A 23,304-nucleotide genomic window follows, 5' to 3' on the forward strand; every position below is an offset into this window, starting at 1 on the left:
CCAGCACATTTCTCCTGTTTACACCTGGGGGGATTTTTTGTTTTTGTTGATATAATAAAGACAGACCGTTTCAGAATCTGGCCCTCGCCGGGAAGGGTGGGGAGACAGGCTGGCCTAAGGCCACAGTCCCTCAGCGCGCCCCAGCCCGGCGCCACTACCCCTGGTGGCAGCCCCGTGGAGCCAGGCAGGAGACATCCCGGGCCAAGGAGGCCAGGCTAGATGGCCCCCAGGGCCCACATGCGACGGCCACCTGCTCCAGGGAGGGGAGCCCAGCCTCACCACAGCGCCCCCTGAGGTCCGAAGAAGAGAATGCAGTGTTAAGAGCACCATGGTAGTAAGTCAGGAACTCGGCAAGTTCTCCGCAGGACTGGCCGTGTGGTCCTGTGCGTGAGTTGGGGGGATGTCGTTTCCCCTTTGTGCCTCATTACCCTCATCTGAGAAACAAGGTATGTTATCCTCTCTCAGAGAAGGAGCCCTTTGAAAATCTAATGACTCATTCCACAAAAGGGCTCACGCAGACACCATGAGCCCCCCAGGATACTGATGAATGAAGCAGGGTCGCTATTTCTGTATTTCAGGGCTCTGTGACCTTACACTTTGAAATGAGGATTTCAAATATCTGTGTATCACAGAAGGGAAGTAACAGTCCCTAAGAGCTGGATGACTGAAACTCTCAAAGTGCAAGAAGAGCTGATAAAAAGACCAGCTCTTGCAGCTGAAATAATCCCATGAATATGAAATTGGGGCAGCAGAGCTAACAGTGCTGTGTCAGTTAGACTTGGGGTGGATTAACGGAAGTGTGTGCTGACCAGGGAGGTGAGGAGCCAGGGTGCGCCACACGTTCCTGACCTCAGGTGCGGCATGCCAGCCCGACCCAGAAAAGGCCATTCTCACGCTGGAGGGGCCCAGAGGCAGGCATCCTGTTCAGAGGGTTGCAGGGAGCCCGGTGGATGGACGTGACTTTCAAGGAGTGGTTGGGAGGGCCAGGGGTGTTTGGTCCAGAAAAGAGGAGGTTAGGGTAGGGCAGAAAGAACAAGACTGTTTTGTTTAAAGCTGCCAGGTGGGCAACACAGGTATTTGATGTAGCTCATAAGGCAGCACTAGCATGGCCTTTTGATGAAAGTCTCAAGGGTCAACGTTTTTGACTTAACATAAACTTTTTGACAAAGATGGCCAGAAGTGGTAGTGAGCTTCCCCAAACAGGAAGTATTTGAGGAGAAATTCTTGAATGCTGGAAAATGGGTTTCTAAGTTAGAGATGGCTAGTGGTAAGAGAAGGTAGGTATGGTTGATTCCTGGGCCACAAACCCAAGAATCAGGGTCCCAGTCTTTTGATCTAGGGAGTGTCCTGGCTGCCAGCCTTCGCTGGTTTTGCCCAGCCCAGCCTCCCAGAGCTTGGAGCCTCCTCTCTCCTGCCTTCCCGCCCCAAGTCACCAGCAGGGCAGTGGCCGGCAGATCTTGGGGAAGGACTGTGGCGCCCGCCCCCTAGTGGCCACACAGGAGAGTCGCTCATTTCCTTGTCACTGTCGGTCCCCACCACTGCCCCCCACTGTTCCAACCCAAACTGGGCAGTCTGGTCAGCACACGCCTAGCAAGGCTCACCCTCACCCGAAGCCAGTCCTGAGCTCCCCTCACTTCCCTACTCCCAGGCCCCCTGTGGTCTCTGGAGCCTGAGGCCAATACTACCCAGCTCCCACGCCAGCAACCCTTGTCCTGTCCTCCTCCCAACTGCAGAGACAGTCGCATGCCCGCATCCTTTAAGGGCAGGAAAACTGTGCCCGGGAACCTGTGGTTGGGGCCCTGGAGCCCCACCTCCCGGCCCCAGGAGAGGCAACACAGGATCAGATGGGTGGAAAGGTCAGGTGGGTGGGAAGTGCCTGGACACTGCTAGGAAGCTGGGGCATGACCTTGTTCTCTGCGCCCTGGGTACCTCTCTGGAGCGTAAGGGGCAGGGCAGAGCAGAGCAGAGATGAACGTGTGCCCAGGAGTGCTTTGCCTAGAACACCTGCTCAGTGTCAGGAAGGGGCCTGAGGGAGCATCCCAGGCCACCCCAGAGTCTGGGAGGCCTAGTGCTAAGGCCTGTGGGCAGGGGTGCTGGTTAGTGCCGGGGGCAGTGAAAGGAGACACGGTGAGACTCCAGGTTTTGTTTGGGAGTGGCGTGCCCAAACCTCCCAGCACCCAACCTGCCCCTCCCTGCCCACCCCCTGGGGGACTGGAGGGATGAGAATCATTTCTCAAAGGCTGTAGTGGGATGGAGACTCATGAACTCTGCTGCAGGCGGTGGCCAAGCCACGGGGACACAGGAAACCGGGGCCCAGTACCAGCTGCTGCCCGCTCACCACTGTGCCACCGTTTCAGTGCATCAGGGTGCGCTGTGCTCACTCACTCAGTTGTGCCCAACTCCTTGTGGCCCCGTGGGCTGCAGGCTCCTCTGTCCAAGGGATTTCCCAGGCAAGAATACTGGAGTGGGTTGCCATTTCCTGCTGAGGATCTTACCCACCCAGGGGTCAAACCCACATTTCCTGCATCTCCTGCATTGGCAGACGGATTCTTTACCGCTGAGCCACCTGGGAAGCGGACATCAAGGCCCCAGGCGTCTGGGAACAAAGCTGCCTTCACAGAGGCTCCCTCAGCTCCAGAGGTGGATGGTCTCCAGGGAACAGGGAGGGTGGGCACTGCCTTACAGCCCCCAGGAAGGCAGTGCCCATGACCCCTGACCCCAGAGATGATCCCCAGGGGTCCAAGGTGCCCAGCCCTGGCACCCGCCCTACGCTGGGGTAGACCTTTGCCCACGTCCTCCTGACATCCCTCCTAGGCGTGATACTGCTGCCTGCCAGGGGCCTGGCCACGCTGGGTCACCAGGACCTTGAACAAGGCCCCAGCTTCCAGCGCCAGCTCGACTGCAGAGGTTGCCACGGCTCACGGGTACTTCTGCAAGCACCAGCCAATCAGAGTTCACCTGGCAGGTGGCCACTGCTGCTGCAGGTGCTACTCCTGAGGGCACCGGGCACCTTCTGGGGGCCCCGAGGCTGGCCCTCGGAGTGCAGCTGGGGCTGCTGGGAGGCGCCCGCCCAGCTCTGAGCTTCTGTTCTTTCTCTGGTCTACCGAGGCCACAGTGTGGGTCCAGAAATAATCACCCTGGTCTGCTGTCAGCCACTCTCTGCTCAACTCGACAGCTAGCGGTGAGCGAGCACCAAGGAAGTCCTGAGCACTCGCATGCGGGTCTCCCTGGCCCATCGCCTGGGCAGGCATCCATGGCCTTGTTCCCTGTAGGCTCTGCCCTCTCAGGGTCAACTTCAAAAGCAGTAGAACTGTGAGACCATCAATTCTGCCCCAAGCCGGGACCCCAGAGAGGAGGGGCCACACCCCCTCCACACCACCACAGAGTATATCACAGGATCCAGGTCAAATCCTCACTAGCGGCTCTCAGGGGTGGTCCATACATGACCATTTTAATGCAGAAAATGATGATCATTTACAAATGAGTCATTTTATAGTCCAGAGCCAGGAGGACCCAAAAGGCGGTGTGGGCAGGAAGGAGGTGGAGGCCATTGAGAGTCGGGGAAGCACCATCACCGCCAATCCCACCCAGGCCCCTGCACGCTGGGCAAGCCCTGGCCGTCCGTGGCCCCTGCCCTTCGACTCCCACTAGTCACTCCTCGGGGGAAGACCATGGGTCAACTTCAGGACAGAAGACTCTTCCTGGGAAGTGAGGGCCGGGAGGGCAAGGAGGGAGGGGAGAGGATGCCGGCCACCGTGCAGCCGCCTGCTCTGGGCTGCAGCCCCTCCAGCCAGGCAGCCTGAAGCCGAGCCAGCCTTCGGGCCCATGCCCTCCCTTCCCTCCTGGCAGGCTGCAGAGGGACTGAGCACAGGCCCGGGGCAGAAGGGGCACTGAGGGATGGGAAGGGCTTATCTGGCTGGATCTGCTTTGGAGAAAGGGAGGGATCTCAGGAGGCGGCGGCTGGGGGAGCCATCAAACCTGACTCTAGACACCTCTCCCAGCATCTATACATCCATCGGTCAGAGTTGGCAGGATACTCGTCTGGACCCAGCACCTCCCACCTGGGGCACGCAGGGGTAGACAGGCTGGAGGCTCAGGGCCCTGGAGGTAGAAAGGAGGCCCCCCACCCTCCCCCTCTCCCAGGTCAGGAAGGTCAAAGACACGAAGGCAGCCCAGGCTCCAGGATGGCCCAGATGGGAAGGCTGAACTTGCCAGGGTGGTTGAGGTCTGAGCCCAGACTCAGGATGGCCGGGATGGGAAGGCTGGGCCTCCCAGGGTGGTTGAGTCCCAGCCCAGACTCAAGATGGCTGGGGTGGGAAGGCTGGGCCTCCCAGGGTGGTTGAGTCCCAGCCCAGACTCAGGATGGCAGGGGTGGGAATGCTGGGCTTGCCAGGGTGGTTGAGTCCCAGCCCAGACTCAGGATGGCCGGGATGGGAAGGGTGGGCCTCCTAGGGTGGTTGAGGTCTGAGCCCAGACTCGGGATGGCCGGGATGGGAAGGCTGGGCCCCCCAGGGTGGTTGAGGTATGAGCCCAGACTCAGGATGGCCAGGATGGGAAGGCTGGGCTTCCCAGGGCGGCTGCAGTCCCAGTCCCACCTGGCTTCAGGCACTCCCCATCACCAAGTCTGGCAAGGTGGAGAGGACCCCCAGAGCTGGGTCCTATCAGCCCCTCCAAACAAAAACGGTCACCAGAAGCATCTCTCAGGGCTGGGAACAGGGGCAGAGCGCTCTTCAGGGACAGCCCCCTGGCCCCTTGCCCACCTTGTCCAAGGTGCAGACCCCAGAGCAGAGCCGGGCCCTGGAGAACAAGCAGGTCTGGCCAGGCAGACAGAGGAGGGCTGGGAAGGGTGGTCACTTTGGCATCTCCAGGGCCGACACCTGAGGCTTCACCTTGAAATACTGGTTGAATCGGATCACCGCATACCTGCCAGAACACAGGAAGGGAAACGGGGTGAGAAGAGAAGCCCGGTGAGCCCTGTTGGGGGCATTCACACCATGAGGAAAATTTCTCACCAGCTCAGCCCATCTAGATCTGGACAAATGGACCCCAGACCAGGCTGGGGTTTTTTGTTCATTTTGTTTTGACTTCAACTATAGTTTTTACTTTTCTTCTTAGATCAGACTGGAGCGACTTCTCCCCAAACGTGTTTGTCTGTCGATTCTTACAGCTCAGTGATCAGTAAGTTCACCTTGTTGAGTGACAGATCTCCAGGACTTTTCGTTCTGTAAACCTGGACTCTCCCGACACAGCAAGAGCCCAGCCCCCAGCACCCACCATCCTACTTCCGTCCCCACGGATTTGACTACTTTAGCTCCCCCATCTAAGTGGGATCACACAGCATTCGTCTTCTTGTGACTGGCTTATTTCCCTTAGCACAATGTTCCTAAGGTTCATCTGTGTTGTATTATGTGACATAATTTCCTTCCTCTTTGGAGGTGGAATAACATTCCCTGTGTGTATAGACCACATTTTGTTTATCCATTCACCCATCAATGGACCCTTGGGTTGCTTTCACCTCCTGGCTATTGTGAATAATGCTACTATGAACATAGTTCTGCAAATATCTGTTTGAGACCCTGCTTTCAATTCTTTTGAGTATACAGACCCAGCAGTAAGACTGCTGGATCATACAGTAATTCTATGTTCACTCTTGGAAGAAGGACCGTATTCTTCCCCACAAACGTTATACCATTTCACTTCCCCAACAGCAGAGCCCAGGGTTCCCGTGCCTCCACATCCTCACCAACATGTGTTGTTTTCTGTGTATTTAAAAGCAGCCATCCTAGTGGGTGTAAGGTGGGGGTAACTGGGGGTTTGACTTGCATTTTTCCAATTTTTGGGAACACTTTGAAGCCCGCATTGTGATTCCTTTTCAGCTGAGGGTAGGTAGGGAGGATAAAGACAGAGAGTGGACCAGGATGGAAGGCAAAATGATTCCTGGTCCTTCGGGGCCACGTCTCACAGGACAGGGCCACCTGAGTGGTCAGTACTCATCTACAGTCTTGGTACAGCCCCCGATGGGTCACTAGGGGCCCGTAAAGGAGCACTTGGGCCGGGGGCCCATGCACAGAGGCAGTGTGGTCAGCACCAGGCACTGAGCAGCTTCGCCAGCCATCCACCCTCTAGACAACTGTCCCTTCTGCCATTAAATGAGGGTTGCACTCATGATCTTTACACTGCTGCTACTGCTAAGTCGCTTCAGTTGTGTCCGACTCTGTGCGACCCCACAGATGGAAGCCCACCAGACTCCCCCATCCCTGGGATTCTCCAGGCAAGAACACTGGAGTGGGTTGCCATTTCCTTCTCCAATGCATGAAAGTGAAAAGTGAAAGGGAAGTCGCTCAGTCGTGTCCGACTCTTAGCAACCCCATGGACTGCAGCCCACCAGGCTCCTCCGTCCATGGGATTTTCCAGGCAAGAGTACTGGACTGGGGGATCTTTACACTAGTTTCCAGCAATTCCCATCAGTGCCAGGCTGTGTGGGGAAGAGCCACCCAGTGGAGCAGACAGCAGACTACAACAGAGGAGGAGGAAGCAGCTCGGCAGGAGGCGGGGTGAGAGGCTTCTGACCCCCTTAGAGAGGGGTCCTCGGCACACGTACTCCGTAGGCGTCCGGGGAGCAGCAGCCCTCCTCGTGTGGGCTGGCAGGGATGTGGGCGGTGAACAGCGCAGAGGCATGCATCCTGGGCGGCCTATTTGGGGTGTCCTTCACCCGCATGCCCTGGGCTCAAGGCTCTTCCTCCCCTCCACCCCACTCCCCCACCCCCGGCCCCGCATGACTCCCAGCTTGCTCCCTGCACTCACCTGAGGAAATCAAAGTCGATGGTGGAGAACTGGTTCTGGATGAGGGCCCAGAGTGCCCAGAGGAAGTGAGACGCCTGAAAACAGGTCAGAAAATCAGTGTGGTGAGCCTGACAGCTGGAAGGACACGGTCATTGTGAAAGACACACAGAACTAGGACGCTGGCAGAAACACACGGGTGGGGGTAGTGCAGGGGCCACTGCATGGCACTCGGGGCCTCCACTCCTGCTACGGAAGGCAAGCAGGGTAGGTTCTCTCTGCCCTCAGGCTTAAGCAGACCTTCAGCTTGTTCCCCAGCTTAAGCTGGACCTGAACTCCAGCCCTGGCCTCCCAGCTACCCAGGAAAACCCCTAGGAAGAGAAATCCTGCAGGCAGAGCTCAGGCCGGCCCGCTAGTGGGGGGCTGGCACCCCGTCCACAGCGCCCCGGCCACAAGGGCATCAGAGAGTGAGTCACGGGAAGGCCTCTAAACTGCCCTCGCTCCTGTCATGGGGGGGGGGGGCGGGTGGCGAGGTGAGAAAACAAGCCCAGACAGGGGCCAGGCCACCAACCTGGGGCCCATCTGCCGCCCAGGCCGCCCCAGGCGCCAGAAGCCAGCGATCCAGGCCGGGCCCCGCTCCCCCGGAGCTCCCTCTCCACCCTGAGGCCGGCCCGCTCTGCGGTCGGCTCTGCAGTACCCCTCCTATTTTCCTCCCTTGTCGTGACTTAGAAGGGGCAGAGATCAATTAGCAAGTAGGAATGGTTACTAAAAATTTAGCTAAAGGAAGGCATGGGCGAAGAACCTTAAAAAGAATCACTTGGTTGTATAGCAGAAATTAACATAACATTGTAAATCAACTATGCGTCAATAAAATAAATATTTTTAAAGAGAAGGAAGAACCTGATGAGAATCAGTCTTATACCAATAAGGAAAATAGAATAGGCAATTCCAAATTACATGCGATTAAAGGTTTTATTTAAGCTCTATAATGCATTGTGAAATTCACGTCAGCTGATTTGTCTTCTTGCTTATGCATGACTGACATCAGAAAGACTAGCTAGCAATCCCCTTGGCACATATCAGTGAAGACCTGGCATGAAGCATGTACCTTGGGTAAACAGCGCTCAAAACTGAGAACTGACAGCATAGTAATTTCAGAAGAAAGAGCCTGATGGGAAAGGCTGACACAGAGTTCTGAGTAAGTCAGTGGGAACAGTCAACAAGGAGGAGTTTTTAGAACTGACATTCTCTACTTTTTCCAAAGGCTAAAAACAAAACAAAACAAAGGATGCATTTAACTGTAGCATGAAAGGCTAAGGTTAGACACTGGAAAGAACTTGTCCAAATGAGAGAATTGCTAAAACAGGAAGTGGGGATCTTCTTGGAAATAGTTCTCCAGGAAGGAGAGAGAACCTGAACTTGATGGAATGGGAGGAAAGCAGAGAAGAGGGCATCTTAGTATTACGAAGTCCAAGATGGCTCTTCCCAGACTCCGCCTCAAGGCTGGGACTCCCTGGACCTCAGCCCTGACCCTGGGCTCTGCTTCCTCCGACCACAGGGCTGTGAGGGGACAGGAGCTGGGGGTGAGCCCTCCCGCCAGCTCCTCCCTCCCTGCCCCCTTCCAGCCCCCAGCACTCACCAGAGCAAACTTGTTGACTTGCACGTAGAGCCTCTCCACCTCTCTGGGGGTCACAGCCGTCCCCTTCTGGGCCTGCAGGTAGTAGCGCAGCCACTGCAGCTGGGTCTCCCGCGCCGGGTACCGCGAGTAATCGACCTCGTTCACACCTGAGGGGGATGCGGCTGCTCAGAAGCTGCTGGGAGATGGGCCCACCTGGGGGGTCTCCTCCAGCTCAGCAGCTGCTCCCTGATGCCCTCAAAACCACCATCTCCTTTGCCCTGGGGGGCTGTGCCAAAGACACCAGCTTCTTTGACCACCAAGCTCTAACGTATGGAGAGCCGACCCCCATCCCAGCTGAGGGCACTGCTTTCAGCTGAGCTGGAGGAAACAACAGAGGGAGGCAGACTTATTGAGGGGCAAGGCACTGTCCTGCAGGTGATGGGGGTTCCCCTAAGACAGCACCACTGCACCCCTGAACCCTACACAAAACCACAGCACACAGGAGGCGCTGGGTCAAAGCCCCGAGTCAGGAGTCTAGTTGTCTTAGATCTGACGCTAGCCTCCAGTTAACTTTGAACAAGCCCTTTCTTTTCAGCGGCCTGGATGCAATATATCAATATCTCAAACACTGCTTCCTTTTTAGGTAACCAGTGTTGAACTTACCTAAAAACATCACCTGGAGTGCTTGGCAAAGATACAGACTGCCAGGCACCCCACCCTGTCCAACTCTCCAGATGATTTGGACACACAGCCATGCTTGGAAGCCCTGAGTTTAGTGGCCTCAATGCCTTTTAGTCCTGCCCTTTCTTGAGTCCTCAAGCTGCCAGCCCGATACACACAAACCACATCCCGGGCACGGTGGCAGAGAGACTGGCTCAGAGCTGGCACAGGAAGAAGCGATTTGTTAGATGGGACCAGGCCTGGGCCACCTTCCCTTGTCTCTTCCTCCCTCTCTTTTCTCTCTGTCTTTCCCAAGCTTCCCTATGTTCCTGGAGAAACACAAGAATGCGGCTGGAAAAGAAGCTGCTGGCACGGAGCTACACTCGGAGGCCCAGAGAGAAGACAGTTGTTCAAGGTCACACAGCCAGTTAGAGACTGGTTCTTAGCTCCCCTTCCTATCAGGGTCTCCCTGCTCCTGGGAACCCAGGAGGTGCCTCTCTCTTCCACTGCCATTCCCATCCCCCCATCCTAGGTTCCTGGCCTTCATTCTCAACTTAGAAGCAGAATACGACCTTGGCCCCTTGGAGAAAGTCCAGCTGGACTCTGCTCTGTGTGGTGGGTGAGAAGGACTTAAGATGCCTGACAGTTACCCACTTCGGAAAGGCCGGTGCATCTGGCAACCGAGCAATCCCAACCCCAGTGCTCAGCGGTGCCAGCCTCTGCTCCAGGCCACACCCCACAGCTCAGCTGCTCTGCACAGCTGAGGCCCCACCACCCCGTGGGTTTCTGGGTGCTGCTGGTGGCCACCCCGGGGAGTCACACCCTCAGGTACAGAGCTTGACAGCCCTGGTCACCTGGGATTCCAGAAGGGGAAGAGTTGGCCTGGCTGGCTGGGGCGTGCCCGAGGCTGGGGCGGGTGCCTTCCCTCTCCAAAGCCACGGGGACTGGTTACATCCCCCCAGCACCCCACACTGCTGGCCTGGGGATGTCCCTCCCACCCCGGTGCCCACCTTCAACCACCAGTTGCCTCTTTAGCCCCATCAAATTGTTTAACAATTAAGCCCTCAAGCTGGAAAAACCTGCCCTGCTTCCTCTACACAAATGATTCCATTGTACGCACCCGCCTTTATGGAAGGCCAGCCTATACCAGGACATACCCCTCATCCAGCCTCTTCCAAGGTGCTCCAGCCTCCCTTGAACGCTCCCCTGAATGATGCCAGCAGGCTTGGGGCTTATGTGTGCCATGCTGGTGTGTGTATCACGTATCAAAACTATGAGGTAGGCGCTAGCTTCTCCATCTCACAGAGGCACAGAAAATGTAAGGAACTTGCCCCAAGGACCATACAGCTAGTCAGCAACAAAGCCAAAAAGTGAACTTGGGGAGTCAAGTTGTGGGGCACACACTTTGAACTAGTTCCACCACAATTAAGCTCATCAGGCCACCAGGCCAATAGCTACTTGCTGCTTGTTCTGCCCTTTCTCTGCCTGCAGGGACCCCATTTACACGGGCTGTACTGGGCCAAAAGCAGCCCAGACGGGGGTGAGTGGCAGCTGACATCAAGCTACGCTGGAGCAGCGGGTGGGCTGTGTCTGCCCAGAGGAAGGGATCTCTTTCTTTCTACCTTACCTGTCAAGCTGAGTGTCCTCAGGGATCCCGCAGGGCATGTTTTCTGAATGTGTACCACATGGGCTAGCAGGGGCTCATGCTGTGTATATGGGTCCACCCACTCCCCACCCCACCTTGAGACCTGAGGCTTCCTCAAGCAGGCTGTGCCCACCCCTCCACTGAGCTGTGATATCTTGAGGACAGGTGTGTCCAGCCTCCCTTCCCCATAAACCGAACCCCCTCCCCCAGTTCCCCTGGACCTGGCCCCCCCAACACAAGGAGGGTGACTTGGACATAGGCCAAACAGTAACACCCTTCTCACCTGCAAACTCATTGAAATGGTTGCCAATGTCAAAAGCTTGGTAGTTGTAGCCAGCATATTCATAGTCGATGAACCGCACATGACCTGTGAGGCAGAGGAGAGGCAGGGAGGGTTGGCCCCAGAGTTGGACACAGGGCTTTTGGTCAGGCTCTCACAGCCTCAGGAGTGCCCCCGCCGACTCCCAGGGGCTCTGCAGCAACCCAGCCTAACCCAGCGTCTCAGTGGCCATCTTCTAAGATGCTTCCTTCCGTCTGTCCATCTGCCCAGCTCCAGCTCCCCCGTCACCCAGCTGGGCCCTTGGCTGAGGACCAGAAAATAAGGCTAAGGCCTCTGTGGGGGTGAAGCTGGTCAGGAACTCAGGGAGGTCGCTCTCTGTGAAGGCTCAGGGTAGCCGGGACGTCCTCACTGTCAGGGAGAATGGCTCCACAAACCATAATTTTGAGTTCTTTTGTGGTAAAGTTTTTCTAACCAGGAATTTGTTTCTTTTTCACTTCTCTCCTACAGATCAACTTGAGACCTACACCAGACGGTCTCCCTTCGCTTGCCCAGCCCCAGCCTGAGGAGTGACACCCCGAAGCTGCTGACAGAGCCGCCGAAGGCCTGCTCCCCCCGGGCCGGGCCGCGGTACCTTTGCTGCTGTCGTAGATGATGTTTTTGCAGAGCAGGTCGTTGTGACAAAACACCACCGGGGAGTCTAGCGGAGGCAGGTGCTCCTTCAGCCAGGCCAGCTCCCGCTCCAACACGCCGACCTCAGGGACGTCCGCCGACAGGCTGCGTGGCGGCAAGGCGGCCGGTGAGGAGGCTCAGACGCCCCGGCCCCCGCCCCGTCACCGCCCTCACTGCACAGGGACCCTGGACAAACGGCCGGCCTTTCAAGCCCTCACTTTGGTCGCATGTAAAAGGACACTAACGTTTTCCTGTCCTTCTGACTTCCTGTGGTTACTCTGAGCAGCTGCTTAACACATGGGCACGGAAGCACTCTGCAAAGCATACAAGCCCCTGACTGAACAGCGTCCTGCTTCTTCATGAAAGGGAGCAGGAGATAGGATGGAGGCTCAAGAGGCGTCAGGGAGGAGAGAATGAGCGCCCAAACTCAGTTATCCCAGAAAGGAGAAGGGCGGCAGGGGAGGGGTGCAAATAGACCTTCTCAGAGCAGTTCTGAAGGGGAAATGTAGCTCTCTTAAAGAAGAGCCGAGAACAAAAAAAAATAAAAAAAAAAAAAAAAAAAAGAAGAGCCGAGAACTCCTCCAGTGGGCGAGGGACGGAGCCCTGGAAGTGACTAGAGCACTGGGGCCTCTTGAGCAGGCAGAGGGGCGTCCGGGTGTGTCTCCCTCCTGCCCTGGCAGCTGGTGACATGGTCGGAAAGGACCTGAGGCCATTTTGACTAGCTTCCCATTGCACAGAAAGACCACTCGGGTCCACACAAGAAAGCCAAAAAAAAAAAAAAAAAAAATGCTTCTTAGCCCCACGTCTACAAGGCCAAGGGAATACCAGGGCCTTTCGACAGAAAAACACTTCTCTCGCGCCTCAGTAACGCACCTCCCCCTTGAAGTGTGGGTGTGTCTCCCCGCCCCGGCCCCCTGTGTGTGTGAGGGCAAGTCCAGAGCAGGAGCGAAGATGCGTATCTATGGATGCACGACCCAGCTGTCCCTCAGCCCACCCGACCCTGTGGCCCACGGGAAGCACTTCTGCTAAAGGCACATGTCCGTGAATGAACGAACGGGTCAGTCAACGATGCTCTCAGAGGCCTTGGGGAAGCTGATGAGGGTGTTCTGTGCGCCAACGCCCTGAACTTTGGTCCTGCGAAGCGCACAGGTCTGTGTACACTGAAAAACCAAATAGTTAGCGGAGCCCTTAAACACCTAGCCTCCTCCCCTCCACCCATTGGTGGTTCTGGGGGTTTATCTCCATTCATGTGACTCCTGTTTGCTTTCTTGTCCAGGGCAGCGGGGATACGTGCAGGAGGCTGAGAAGGAGATGTGTCCTCGCTGGCTCTCCTGCAGGAGGCCCCACTGGCCCTCACCCAGCCCAGAAGCCAGAACGCAGGGGAGAGGATTCAGCGGCTGAGGCAGCTACACACGGCCCTGTAAGAGGACGAGCAGGAGGCTCCCCCCAGGCTTTGAGAGGGTCAAAGCTAAAGAGCATCTGAGGCCTCCAGTCCAGCTCCAGGGGGAAACAGAGGCTCAGGGCAGAGGCTTCCTCCCACCTCCAGAGCCTTACACACCTGGACACTGTACTCCCTCACCTAAGGAGAGCAGTCCTTGGCGTGTCCAAGAACCCAAACCCAAGCTGAGCCTCTGCCCTGAAGGGGTGTCAGTGCCCCTCGGAGGCTCTGCACCGCCCACTCTGAGCCTGCGGGTCTCTTAGGGGCCGGGTGGGGGAGGCCGCCCCTCACTCACAGGAATGTCTCTGTGTCCACATCTTGGCTTTTCTTAAGAGGCTCCCTTTTCTTTCAAGATTCCTTCCCGCCTCCCTCCTTGAACTGACCATCCAAAGATAAGAATTAGGAGGCTTCCTTTGGTCTGCCCAGGTCTTAGCGTCTCTGCCATCCAAGATGCCTACCGCCCAGGCCCTGACCCCTCTCTGACCCCTACACTAGCTACCCCAAGGCCCTGCTGCTTGTTATGCGTTATACGTGGGAACAATCCAGACCTTCCGCCTCCTCCTTGGGCTGCCCTGCTTCCCGCCCCTGAGCTCCGGAAACATCGCCAGCTTTGCTGCCTTCAGCCCTGACGTCTCTCAAGGCTGAGTGGGTGGCAGAGCAGTAACCACCGCCGCATCACAGAAACTCCCACACCCGAGCCCGCAGCTCCTCGACTCCTCCGTCCCTCGGAGGCAGCGGGAGGGGGTGAAGCGGCTGGGGACCCCCCAGGGAAGCCTGGGCGTGTCCACCTGGCTCTCGCATCCAGGTGCGCTGGTGAGGGGGGCACCGTCTCCCTGGAGAAAGGACTTTCTAAGTGTTCACACGTGCGTACAGTCAGCCCGTGCACACCTCCTCCTGATGCCCCTGGGCAGTGATCAGCCCATGTCCCTGCTGTGCTGGGCCCCTCCAGGGCCCCACCCAGCAGCAGACCACATGCCAGGCCTCCCTCGTCCCCCTGTCCTCCATCTCCCCGGGAAGCTGCCGCAGCAATGTTCCTCGGAATGCGGCTCCCTGATCCTGCACCCAGATCACCTGAGGAGCCTGTCAGCATGCAGATTCCTAGGGTCTCATGTGAGACCTCCCAATCGACCTCCAGGGTTAGGCTCGGAATCTGCCCGTGGCAAGCACCCAGGGGGACCTCATGCTCCAGTTTAGGCTTAGATGTTGCCCATCAGATTATAACACTCCCCCTGCTGGCCTCCCTGCCTCAAAGTCCCCAGCTCCCACCCAAGTCTGCCCTTTACGATGAGCTCCTTACAAGGTGAAGGTGTCTAACACCTTCACAACGACTCTCCACTGCCTGCTAAATTAATCAATCTGGGCTCCTTTACCTGCCATGAAGGCCCCTCACAATCTAGCTCCAGCTCCCCTCTGCAGTCCCATCTCCCACAACCTGCCCTCCTAAGACTGGCTCCAGCCACCTCATCCACTCATCATTCATAAACAAGCCTCTGCTCCAGCTGGAGGCCTCCCTTCTCATCTCTGCCATCTGAGTCTGCCGAGAAGACGTTTCCTGGTGCCCCCTCTCATGCATACACCGCATACCCTGCACAGGCGGGTCCTATTTACTTGGATGCTTTCTAAGCTCCTTGAGGGCAGGGCCACTTCACCCTCAAGTATTTTTATTGTTTTAAAGTCCAATCAGTGTTTGTGAGATGAACCCTAAATCAGGATTATTAGGCAATAACGGGAACTCAGGTGCTTCGTCTCATCCAAGTGATTGCTCATCGCTGTCCTGCTTGTTGCAGGTTAGACAGCTTAGGGCAGGATCCAGCCCCTCAAGAGGCTCAACTTAAGCAGCTTGATTCGCCCAAGGTCAAAGGTGTGATGAGAGAAAAGGAAGTCAGCCAGCTCTTCTTCAAAGAGCACGCCCCTCTCAACAACGTCACCCTCTTAAGATTACACAGTGACAGTACAGTCAAAAGAAGCTGCAGGAACAAGAGTGATGCCTGAGCATCGAGCCTGGACTCCAGTCCTTGAACTGCCATTGATCAGGTGGGCAAGCCCATCTCTCCTCTGGGCCTCGGTTTCATCATCTGTCAAGTGAAAGTGGGAGGCTGGCTGATCAGAGGGTCTTGCTCTCTGTGTGCTGTTCAAGTCCTAGAATAAGTCCTAGTCCTGGTTCCAGTCCTAGTCCCTTCCTGGGGGAAGGCAGTCCTTGTCCCAGACACATCGACATGGAAGGTCTCAACACCGGCCGTCCAAGACAAACAGTCCCTAAGTGGTGCTTGCTAATCAGTGGGAGGGAGGATCCCGATAAAGTCATGAGTGATGTGTGTGGCAGAGACGCATCCTCGCGATGGTTAATTACTGTCTTATCTTAGAGGGGGACAATACGCCCTTCCATCAGACCTCTCCTGTACCCTGCTCCCATGAACATTTGGAAAAGAGTGACACTCAAGCCCAGTGGGGAACGTGGAGAGATCGGAGACACACTATGGCCTTTTGGGGGGGCAGGGGTAACTTCAGTCTTTTCTCCACCCTTTTCTCAGCACTCAAGTAGGCTGGGGAGTCAAGTATCTGAAGGCTAGAAGGATCTCAGGTTGCTGGCCAGAGAGCGTAAGAAAAGGTCCAGGGAATTGCATCTTACCCGGGGAAAGGCAATGTCAGGAGGGCCAGAGCACACCCTCCCTGGGAGAGCAGTGAGGTAGCAGCAGCTGTCAGTTTGAACAAGGTGGGGGACCGGGGCCCCGGAGCCCTGTGGGGGCAAGAGGCGTCCGGGCAAGTAGACGTCCCCAGGGCTTGTCAGCTGGTGAGCTGAGCCCCACACTGCTCTCAAGAGGGCCAGGCCATCCCTTCCCAGGGCTCGGAGCCAGCTCAGGGAGAAAGGGCCCTGCAGAAATAAGAGCCCCACGACCCCGGGAAAAGACTCCTCTCTGAGCTCAGTATCCTGCAAGTGAAACGGGGAAATGTTGTCCTCAACCCTAGGACCTGCCCTAACCAAAAAATGAAGGAGAAATAAGCACGTAAGGACAAAACTGCGGGAACAAGTTCCTGAGATTTCACAAACTGACCGAACTCTGCGTGGAGAGAGAGGCCCGGGAATCGGTACTGAAGCTAAACCTTCTTGTCGGGCAGGCTGGGCCAGGGGCCGTGCTAAGGCGTAGGGGCAGCGGAAGCCTCGGGCTCTCTGAGATCCTTGTACCTGGGGTTAATCTCGTTCTTCACGAGGGTGAAGTAATTGTGCATCTTGTGCCAGAGGGTGGGCTTAGGCAGGCTGCCGTTGGCGTGGATGGTGTGAATCTTGGCCATTTCTAAGGCGATCAGCCTGCAGCAGAAAACAGGGAGAGCAGAGTCTGAGACTGGGGCCAGTGTGGGACTATCACAAGTCAGGAGCCCTCGGGCCCGCAGAAGGAAGGTCTCAGGACCTTCAGGAAGTGAAAACGATAAGGCCTTCAGCCCAGCAGCTCCCCTTCCCGAACAGAGCTGGGACAGCGTCAGGAAGCAAAAGGGCAAAGCAGTGGGCTGTTGCCACAGGTCAGGGACCTTGCCCCACCACAGGGTTGAGTAACCACGGCAAACCCTGAGCAGAGAGGGGTCACCTGGGCGTGGGGGCGGAACCCCTCCCACCGCCCCGCCCCGCCCCGCCCCATCTGGACTCACACCCAGCCATCAGAGTGAGGTAGATGCCGGGCCCCAAGGAATCCAGGGTGGTGATGCCAGGCAGAGGAGCAATGCGCGTCTCTTATCAGCCTGGCCAAGGTGGGGAGGGAAGCAGGCTGGCTCTGGGCAGCCCCTTCCTCTGTAGCAAGGAGGCGATGCTGGCGGCTGGGTGCCAAGGACGCAAAACAAACCAGCGTTCTATTTTCAAGTTCTCCCGTGGACATTATCCAAGGTCCCGGGAGGGAGGCAGGGGGTGGTGGGATGGGGGAAAGCAGAGCTGGGGAGGCTGCTGGGAGGGCGGGGGGAGTGGGCAGAGGGCGGGCGCTCAGAGAGGGAAGGCCCTGATAAGGAGCCCAGCGTCTGAGGCCCGCGCCCCCGCGGGCTCCCCCACCCCCTGCCAGCTCCCCTCCTGCAGCCCCACCCCCACCCAGCTGCGAGCCTCCAACATTCAAGCTTCCTTCGCCCTTGCCTGCTGCTCAAATAATAATCATTGGGAAAGACAAGGGCATTGGCTGTTGAAACCTTGTTACTAGATTGTTCTAGGGACAACCCCTCCACTCCGCAGGTCCTGGGAAGGAGCAGCCATCACCCACCAGGAGAGCCGGGCAGACTAGGGGCTCCCCCAGAAGCCCCCAAGGCTCTCACCTTTAAAGGGTGGAGGGGCAGGAGGCATGGTAGCAGCCAAGTGAGTGAGAGAGGAAGGCTGTCTTCTCAGGGGTGAGAGGCCCTAGGGCAGGAGTGAGCCTGCCAGAGCTTGGGCAAGGCGGGGACACAGACCTGAAACCCAGGGCTCCCCTACTGAGGGAAGATTCCAAAGCAAAGAGCCTAAACAGAGTGTTTCCTTGAGTATCAGCAGGGTTGTTGTCTGGAATAGCAGAGAAAGTAACCTCAACACAGCATTTTTATGCCGCAGAGCATGAAGGCATCACACGGAGGTTGGGAGGTGAGGTTCAGGAAACCTGGGGAGGTAGCTCCTGGGGCTCTCCCCTGCCTTTCCCCCAGAGACCCACCTTTGCCCAAAGGACAGTGGTCTGTCCTGGGAATCATCAAGGAAGCATCTGCTTCCTGCCTCTATCCCAAGTTCTGACTCCCCCCAAGTGTAAAGTTCTTATCAAACCTAAATCCACCTGCAGTATTCCTGACAGTGGTAACTGTTTCCACGGGAAGATGCCGGGCAGCATCCATGGGAGAACAGGGGTGGGGAGGACCCGCTGATCTGTGAGCTTCTTGGCACAAGGCTGAGGGGGAGCTGGGGGGGACTGTGGGAGGAGTCGGGATGGGGTCCGCCCCCCTCAGCCCACTCTGACCTCACGTCTCCAGCTGGGTGAGTATGGACCTGCAGCCTGAGAAGACCCTCTCACAGGGGTGCACGTTCCATCCTCACCCCCGCCCCACCCCCCTCGGCCACACACACAACTGCACGTGAATATCCTGGGGCCCAACCAGCCCGTAAGGCAGTGCTCTCACAGTCCCTTCTTCCAAGTCCCCAGAGGGCCTGCTAGGGCTTCGCTGCAGCTAGGGCAGAGGCACTAACCAACTTGGGGTTAGCTGGGTAGCAGATGACAGAGCAAAGGTGCTTCTTGGTCTGCTCCCTAAGTGGGCTTTCCTGTTTCCCTTGAGAGCTGAAAAGCTTCTATCCCTTAGGTGGGACAGGACAGGTCCCACGGATCTCAAGCAGACCCCTGTGATGCTGTCAGGGGTGTCTGGGGTAAATTTCGGCCTGCATCAAGGCTCACTGTGGTCTGAGCGCCCTGCCCGTGGGCATGGCAGGAAGGAGGATCCTGCCTGACCTCCTTGCCCAACATGATAAGAAGAGAGCATCAGACGGCTCTTCTTTTATTCTCCCCCTTCCAGACCCCCAACAGAGGCATCCACAGGTTAAGTCTAGTTCCTGGGTCCTACACATCCAGGCATTTAATAGGAGGTGATCCCTAAGAGGTCTAGGTCCTTAGGAGTCTCTGGAAGGAAGCCTCAGCAGTCTCCCAAACCTGGGCTCCCACCTTGTCAGGAAGGATAGAAAGAGCTCGTATGGGGAGAGGGCTGGCACCAACTGGGCGGGTACAGCCATGCTCAGCCCGGGTAAGGCCCATTCTCCAGGAGTCCCTGGGCTCTTGGCAGGAGGGGAGAAGCAGGAAACCTTGAGCGCTCTGGGGATTTGGCTCAGATTTCACTTCCAAGGCTACGAGATGTTTCCAGGTCAGATGTGGGGTGGGCGGAGGACTGAGGCATGGGCCAGGAAGCAGATCCCCCTTTGGTTTCATGTTCAGCAAAATTCTCACTTGCCTCCCCAAGAACACATCCTTTTAGCAGACCTCACTGAATATCGAGACAAAACGACAGCTGCTCTCCAAAGAGCAAGGCATATAAGCACACACACACTTTCCATGCAATTTCAAGGATTTCATAGATCTCAAGACTCTTTCACGGACTCCACTACACCAGGGAGGCAGGCCAATGACTTCAAAGCCCAAGGCCTGTGGAATCCTGGAGCTAAACGGTACCCTGGGTGCCCTCCTTACCTGAAGAGCCGGGGCTCACGGATGTGCTCTGGCCCCAGGGCCACGCCCCTCATGTATTCATAGCACAGACCGTTCTGGAAGGTGCAGTAGAGTTTCGGGGCACAGCCGTGAGCCCGTAGCAGCTGGAAGTTCCGGACCTCACTCTCACGGTCCACCAGCAGCTCCGTCCGCTCCCCGTAGACTCGGACCAGCACACAGTCCCGCATGTCCTCCTCCACGTAGCACGCCACCAGCTTGTTGGTGATGCCGTCAGTGAAGCGCTGGCACAGGGGAGAGGGCGGCGCAGGGTCGTGTGGGGCGGGCGAGGCGTCCTGAGCTGCCCCAGCTCCAGCACACGTTGCTGGTTTGAATGCTGAGCACAATCACGCAGCACCTGCATCCTTCAGCCCTCTCACTGAGAGAAGAGCTCGGCACTGCTCCTAACCCTCCACCCTTTCCCAGCACTTGAGACAGACCAGAGTTCAGGAAACAGGAGCTTGGGCTCAGCCCAGGCTCACTTCTCCTGGTTCTGCCTCGGGGGAATGGGATTTGGCTGCTGAATAATTCCCACACCACTTGGTGGGTAGAAGCCTGCCCCCCCCCCACCCCCATCCCCAGGTCCCACCAGACCCTAAAAGAAACCTCCATGGACCAGAGTGCCACAGAGGGGGCGGGGGGTTGCCTAGACGGGTACAGCCTGACCTAAGTGGCCTCTCATCTCTGCCTACCAGGCAGAGGGCCCCTTGCCATCCCTCTTACCCCACCCAGCGGCAGAGATACAGGAGGGTACTGAGATTGGCACCCACCCCAGGGCCAGGTGGTCACAGCTCCTTATGGCCAGGAGAGGCAGGCAGAAGATCCTGCGCTGGGACAGCAGGTTCTCCGACCAGGGTGACAAGGAGGAGTGAACCATGGAGTTTATGGGATACAGAGTGAAAGGGCAGGAAGGGGCCTTACGGGACAACCGAAGCAAGAAAAGGTGGGGGAACTGAGGCACAGAGAGTGGAGGGACTGGAAGGCAGCAAGTTAGGCCAGTGCTGGAATTAACCTCAGGCCTGCTTGATGGCCTGACAGTTTTACACCAAGGCCCTCTTTTACTGTGAAAAGGTTACCCACTCCCCGTCTCCCGAAAGGGTTTGTGAGCCTTCCCAGGTCTTGAACCTCCCTCTCCCCACCAGCAGCCCCACCAGCGTGGAGGCCCTGCTGCTCCAGCACAAGCCGCAGGTGCCCACCCAAGGCAGCAGCCCCCACAGGCAGCTCCTGGAGGGGCTGGGGCAGCTGAGGAGCCTCTACCAGGTCTGCTGGGGAGTCAGCCTGAGGCTGCTCAGGGAGAGACTCTGCTCGCGTCTGTGTCCCTATGCCCGTGCCCAGCGCAGCAGGGAGGTGTCCTGTGTAGGGGGTGCTGAGCCAGAGTTCAAGGCAGGAGAGAGGCTCTCCACCCGGCGCGGGGCTGGGGGCTAGCTCGAGGTCCACAGGGTGGCTCCAGGACCAGCAGGAGCGGCTCAGAGCCCGGAGACTCTGCTCCCACTCTGGGCTGCAACGGGGGCACTGATGCGTGCGTGACAGTGTGGGGGGCGCCCTTAAAAGTTCCTGCCTCCGCAGCTTTCAGAGCCGGCTGGGCACCGGCTTCTGGGCAGCGGGGGGCACGCGCGCACAGCGCCCGGGGGTGGGGCCCGCACGCGCGGCGCGCTGACAGTGGCCAGGTGGCCCTCCCGGCGCGCCCGGGCCGGAGAGGAGGGGTGCGTGTGCAGGGCCGAGAAGAGAGCAGGGAGCCTGGCTGTGCTCAGGGGCCGAGACAGAGAAAGAAGGACCGAGGCACGCCGCCGGCGCACCCCCTCGCGTGCAGCAGCGGCGCGCACCCCTGAGACCCACACCCGGAGGGATGCCCAGCCAGACGCGCGCAGCCCAGCTGCAGCCCCGCGGGGCCGCCTCCCCGGCCGCCTGCCCGCTCGGCTTACCTTGGTCAGGACTCGTTCGGGCTTCCAGCGCGGCCGCAGCTCCCGGATGAGGCGCAGGGCGCCCGGGAGGATGTCGTCCTGGTCCACCGATATGCCGAAGCACGGGACGGCGGCGGCTCTCGGGGGCCCAGGGGACGCCCCGCGGCCCGCGCCGGCCGCCGCCTCCATGCCCCATGCGCGCCGCGGGGGTGGCCCCGGCCCTCAGGTAGGAGGGCGGGCCGGGCAGCCGGGGCACAGCCGGCCCCTGCAGCCCCGCCCCCGGAGCGCGGCGCGGACGGGGGCGCGGCGGGGGCGGGGCCGGGGCGCGGCGCGGGCGGGACCGGAGCGCGGCGCAGGCGGGGGCGCTGCGGGGGCGGGGCGGGGCCGGGGCGCGGCGGGGGCGGGACCGGGCGCGGCGGGGGCGGGACCGGAGCGCGGCGCAGGCGGGGGCGCTGCGGGGGCGGGGCGGGGCCGGGGCGCGGCGGGGGCGGGACCGGAGCGCGGCGGGGGCGGGGCCGGGCGCGGCGCGGGCGGGACCGGAGCGCGGCGCAGGCGGGGGCGCTGCGGGGGCGGGGCGGGGCCGGGGCGCGGCGGGGGCGGGACCGGAGCGCGGCGGGGGCGGGGCCGGGCGCGGCGGGGGCGGGGCCGGGCCTGCCGCGACATCACGGGCTGCCCGCCGGGGCAGCGCCGACTCCTGCAGGCTCTGCGGCCGCCGCCGGGGATCCGCGCGCGGGGCTGCCCGCGGGAGCCGGGACGCGGGGCCGGAACGCGGAGGAGGCGGCCCCGGTTCGCTCCCCGGCTTCCGAGGCCGCGAGGGGCCTCCTCCCTCCCGCCCCGCCAGAGGCCGCGCCCCCGGGTGACCGGGGCGGGGCCCGGGGAAAGCTCCTCGCGCTCCCCGAGTCCGCCCTGAGGGGTGGAGGTTCCGCCGCCCCCAGGTGGTCAGCTTGGGCGGCACCACCTGAGCCCGCAGTCCCTGGACTCCTGCAAGAGGCTCTGCGGGAGTAGGCCTTTGGGGATGACGAGGGGACTGGGGAGATGCATTTTGGGGGCGGGCGTGCCGGTGGGGACCTCAGTCACCAACCGGCTTGGGGCTTGGGAGGCGCCACCCAGGAAAGTGCCTGTTTCCCCACGTTTCCCCTTTCACCTCTTCGGGAACCTCCCAACCTCAAGGCCCCTGTCCTCATTGCTGCCCAGAATCCCGCTCTGCCCCTCAAAACTTCTGGGCTGATGAGTGTTCTGTTTATGTGTTGTCCAGGGCTGTGACCACCAGCCACGTGTAACTGTCCAGGGCTGTGGCCATCAGCCACATGTAACTGTCCAGCGCCTGAAATGGGGCTAGTGCAACATTTAATTCAATTTTATGTTTAATGTAAGCAGTCTATATGACTGTCTTATAGAATAGGATAGAAGGTGTTGGGGGTGGGGGCTGCTTAAGGTCACGGAGCCCAGGATGTTGGGAAAGGACTCTGACTCCAAACCTTCCTGCAGCGAGGAAATACAGCTAAGCAGGCAAGAAGACTCAGAGAGTCATGCTCCTGGCTCTGCACAGGGGTGTCACAGATGTGGGAATGCTGCCCGGGAGAGATCCTGGGGTTCCATACAATCCCAACAGGCGGTAATTCTTGAGTATGAGGTTTGCTGGGGCCTGAGTGAGCCCCTCAGTGCCTCACTTCTTTCAGTCAGAAGAGGGGTGAGCAGCTGTCATGAAGAGGGACAGTGTCAGTGGCTTCATTCGGGCAGATATGGTCTCTTACTCCCCAAGCTACACGTCTCCCACAGACCGTCCAAGGCGTCAGAGTGGGAGAAGACCTCGGCCTGAGCCCCAGGTCTTGTGATATGGAAGAGCGCAGTGCATAGATCTATGTGCTGGTGCACCTGGGCCCGTACCGGGGTGGCTGAAGCTCTGAACCTGTGACGGTTCACCTATATGTGGGAAGGTGGGAAGATCCCAAGGTCTGAGTCAGACGGGCAGCCTTCTAGTTGTGTTTTCACTGAGCAATCCTGGCCGAATGCTTTCACTCTCTGAGGCTCAGTTTCTCCTCATGTACAAAGGGAATATCAGACAGACCTCTGGGGTTCTATGCATTTAGGTGTTACTGCCTTAGATGGCATGTTGAAGGGCTACGTGGGGAAGCAC

General features: G+C 58.7%; 1 protein-coding gene across 1 annotated transcript; it reads right to left on the bottom strand.

Annotated features, from left to right (window-relative positions):
* Positions 1-3,423: 3,423 nt before the first annotated feature.
* On the bottom strand, positions 3,424-22,351 carry ETNK2 (ethanolamine kinase 2). Its single transcript, XM_061161162.1, has 10 exons — positions 22,249-22,351; positions 21,465-22,160; positions 21,189-21,388; positions 19,252-19,511; positions 16,275-16,397; positions 11,615-11,757; positions 10,987-11,070; positions 8,420-8,565; positions 6,805-6,878; positions 3,424-4,923 (listed from the first exon to the last, which is right to left on the bottom strand). The coding sequence occupies exons 1-10, from the start codon at positions 22,349-22,351 to the stop codon at positions 4,851-4,853; spliced, it is 1,902 nt and encodes a 633-aa protein (XP_061017145.1). The 3' UTR covers positions 3,424-4,850.
* Positions 22,352-23,304: the final 953 nt, after the last annotated feature.

The sequence above is a fragment of the Dama dama genome, chromosome 14 (assembly GCF_033118175.1).
Source record: "Dama dama isolate Ldn47 chromosome 14, ASM3311817v1, whole genome shotgun sequence".
Classification (NCBI taxonomy): domain Eukaryota; kingdom Metazoa; phylum Chordata; class Mammalia; order Artiodactyla; family Cervidae; genus Dama; species Dama dama.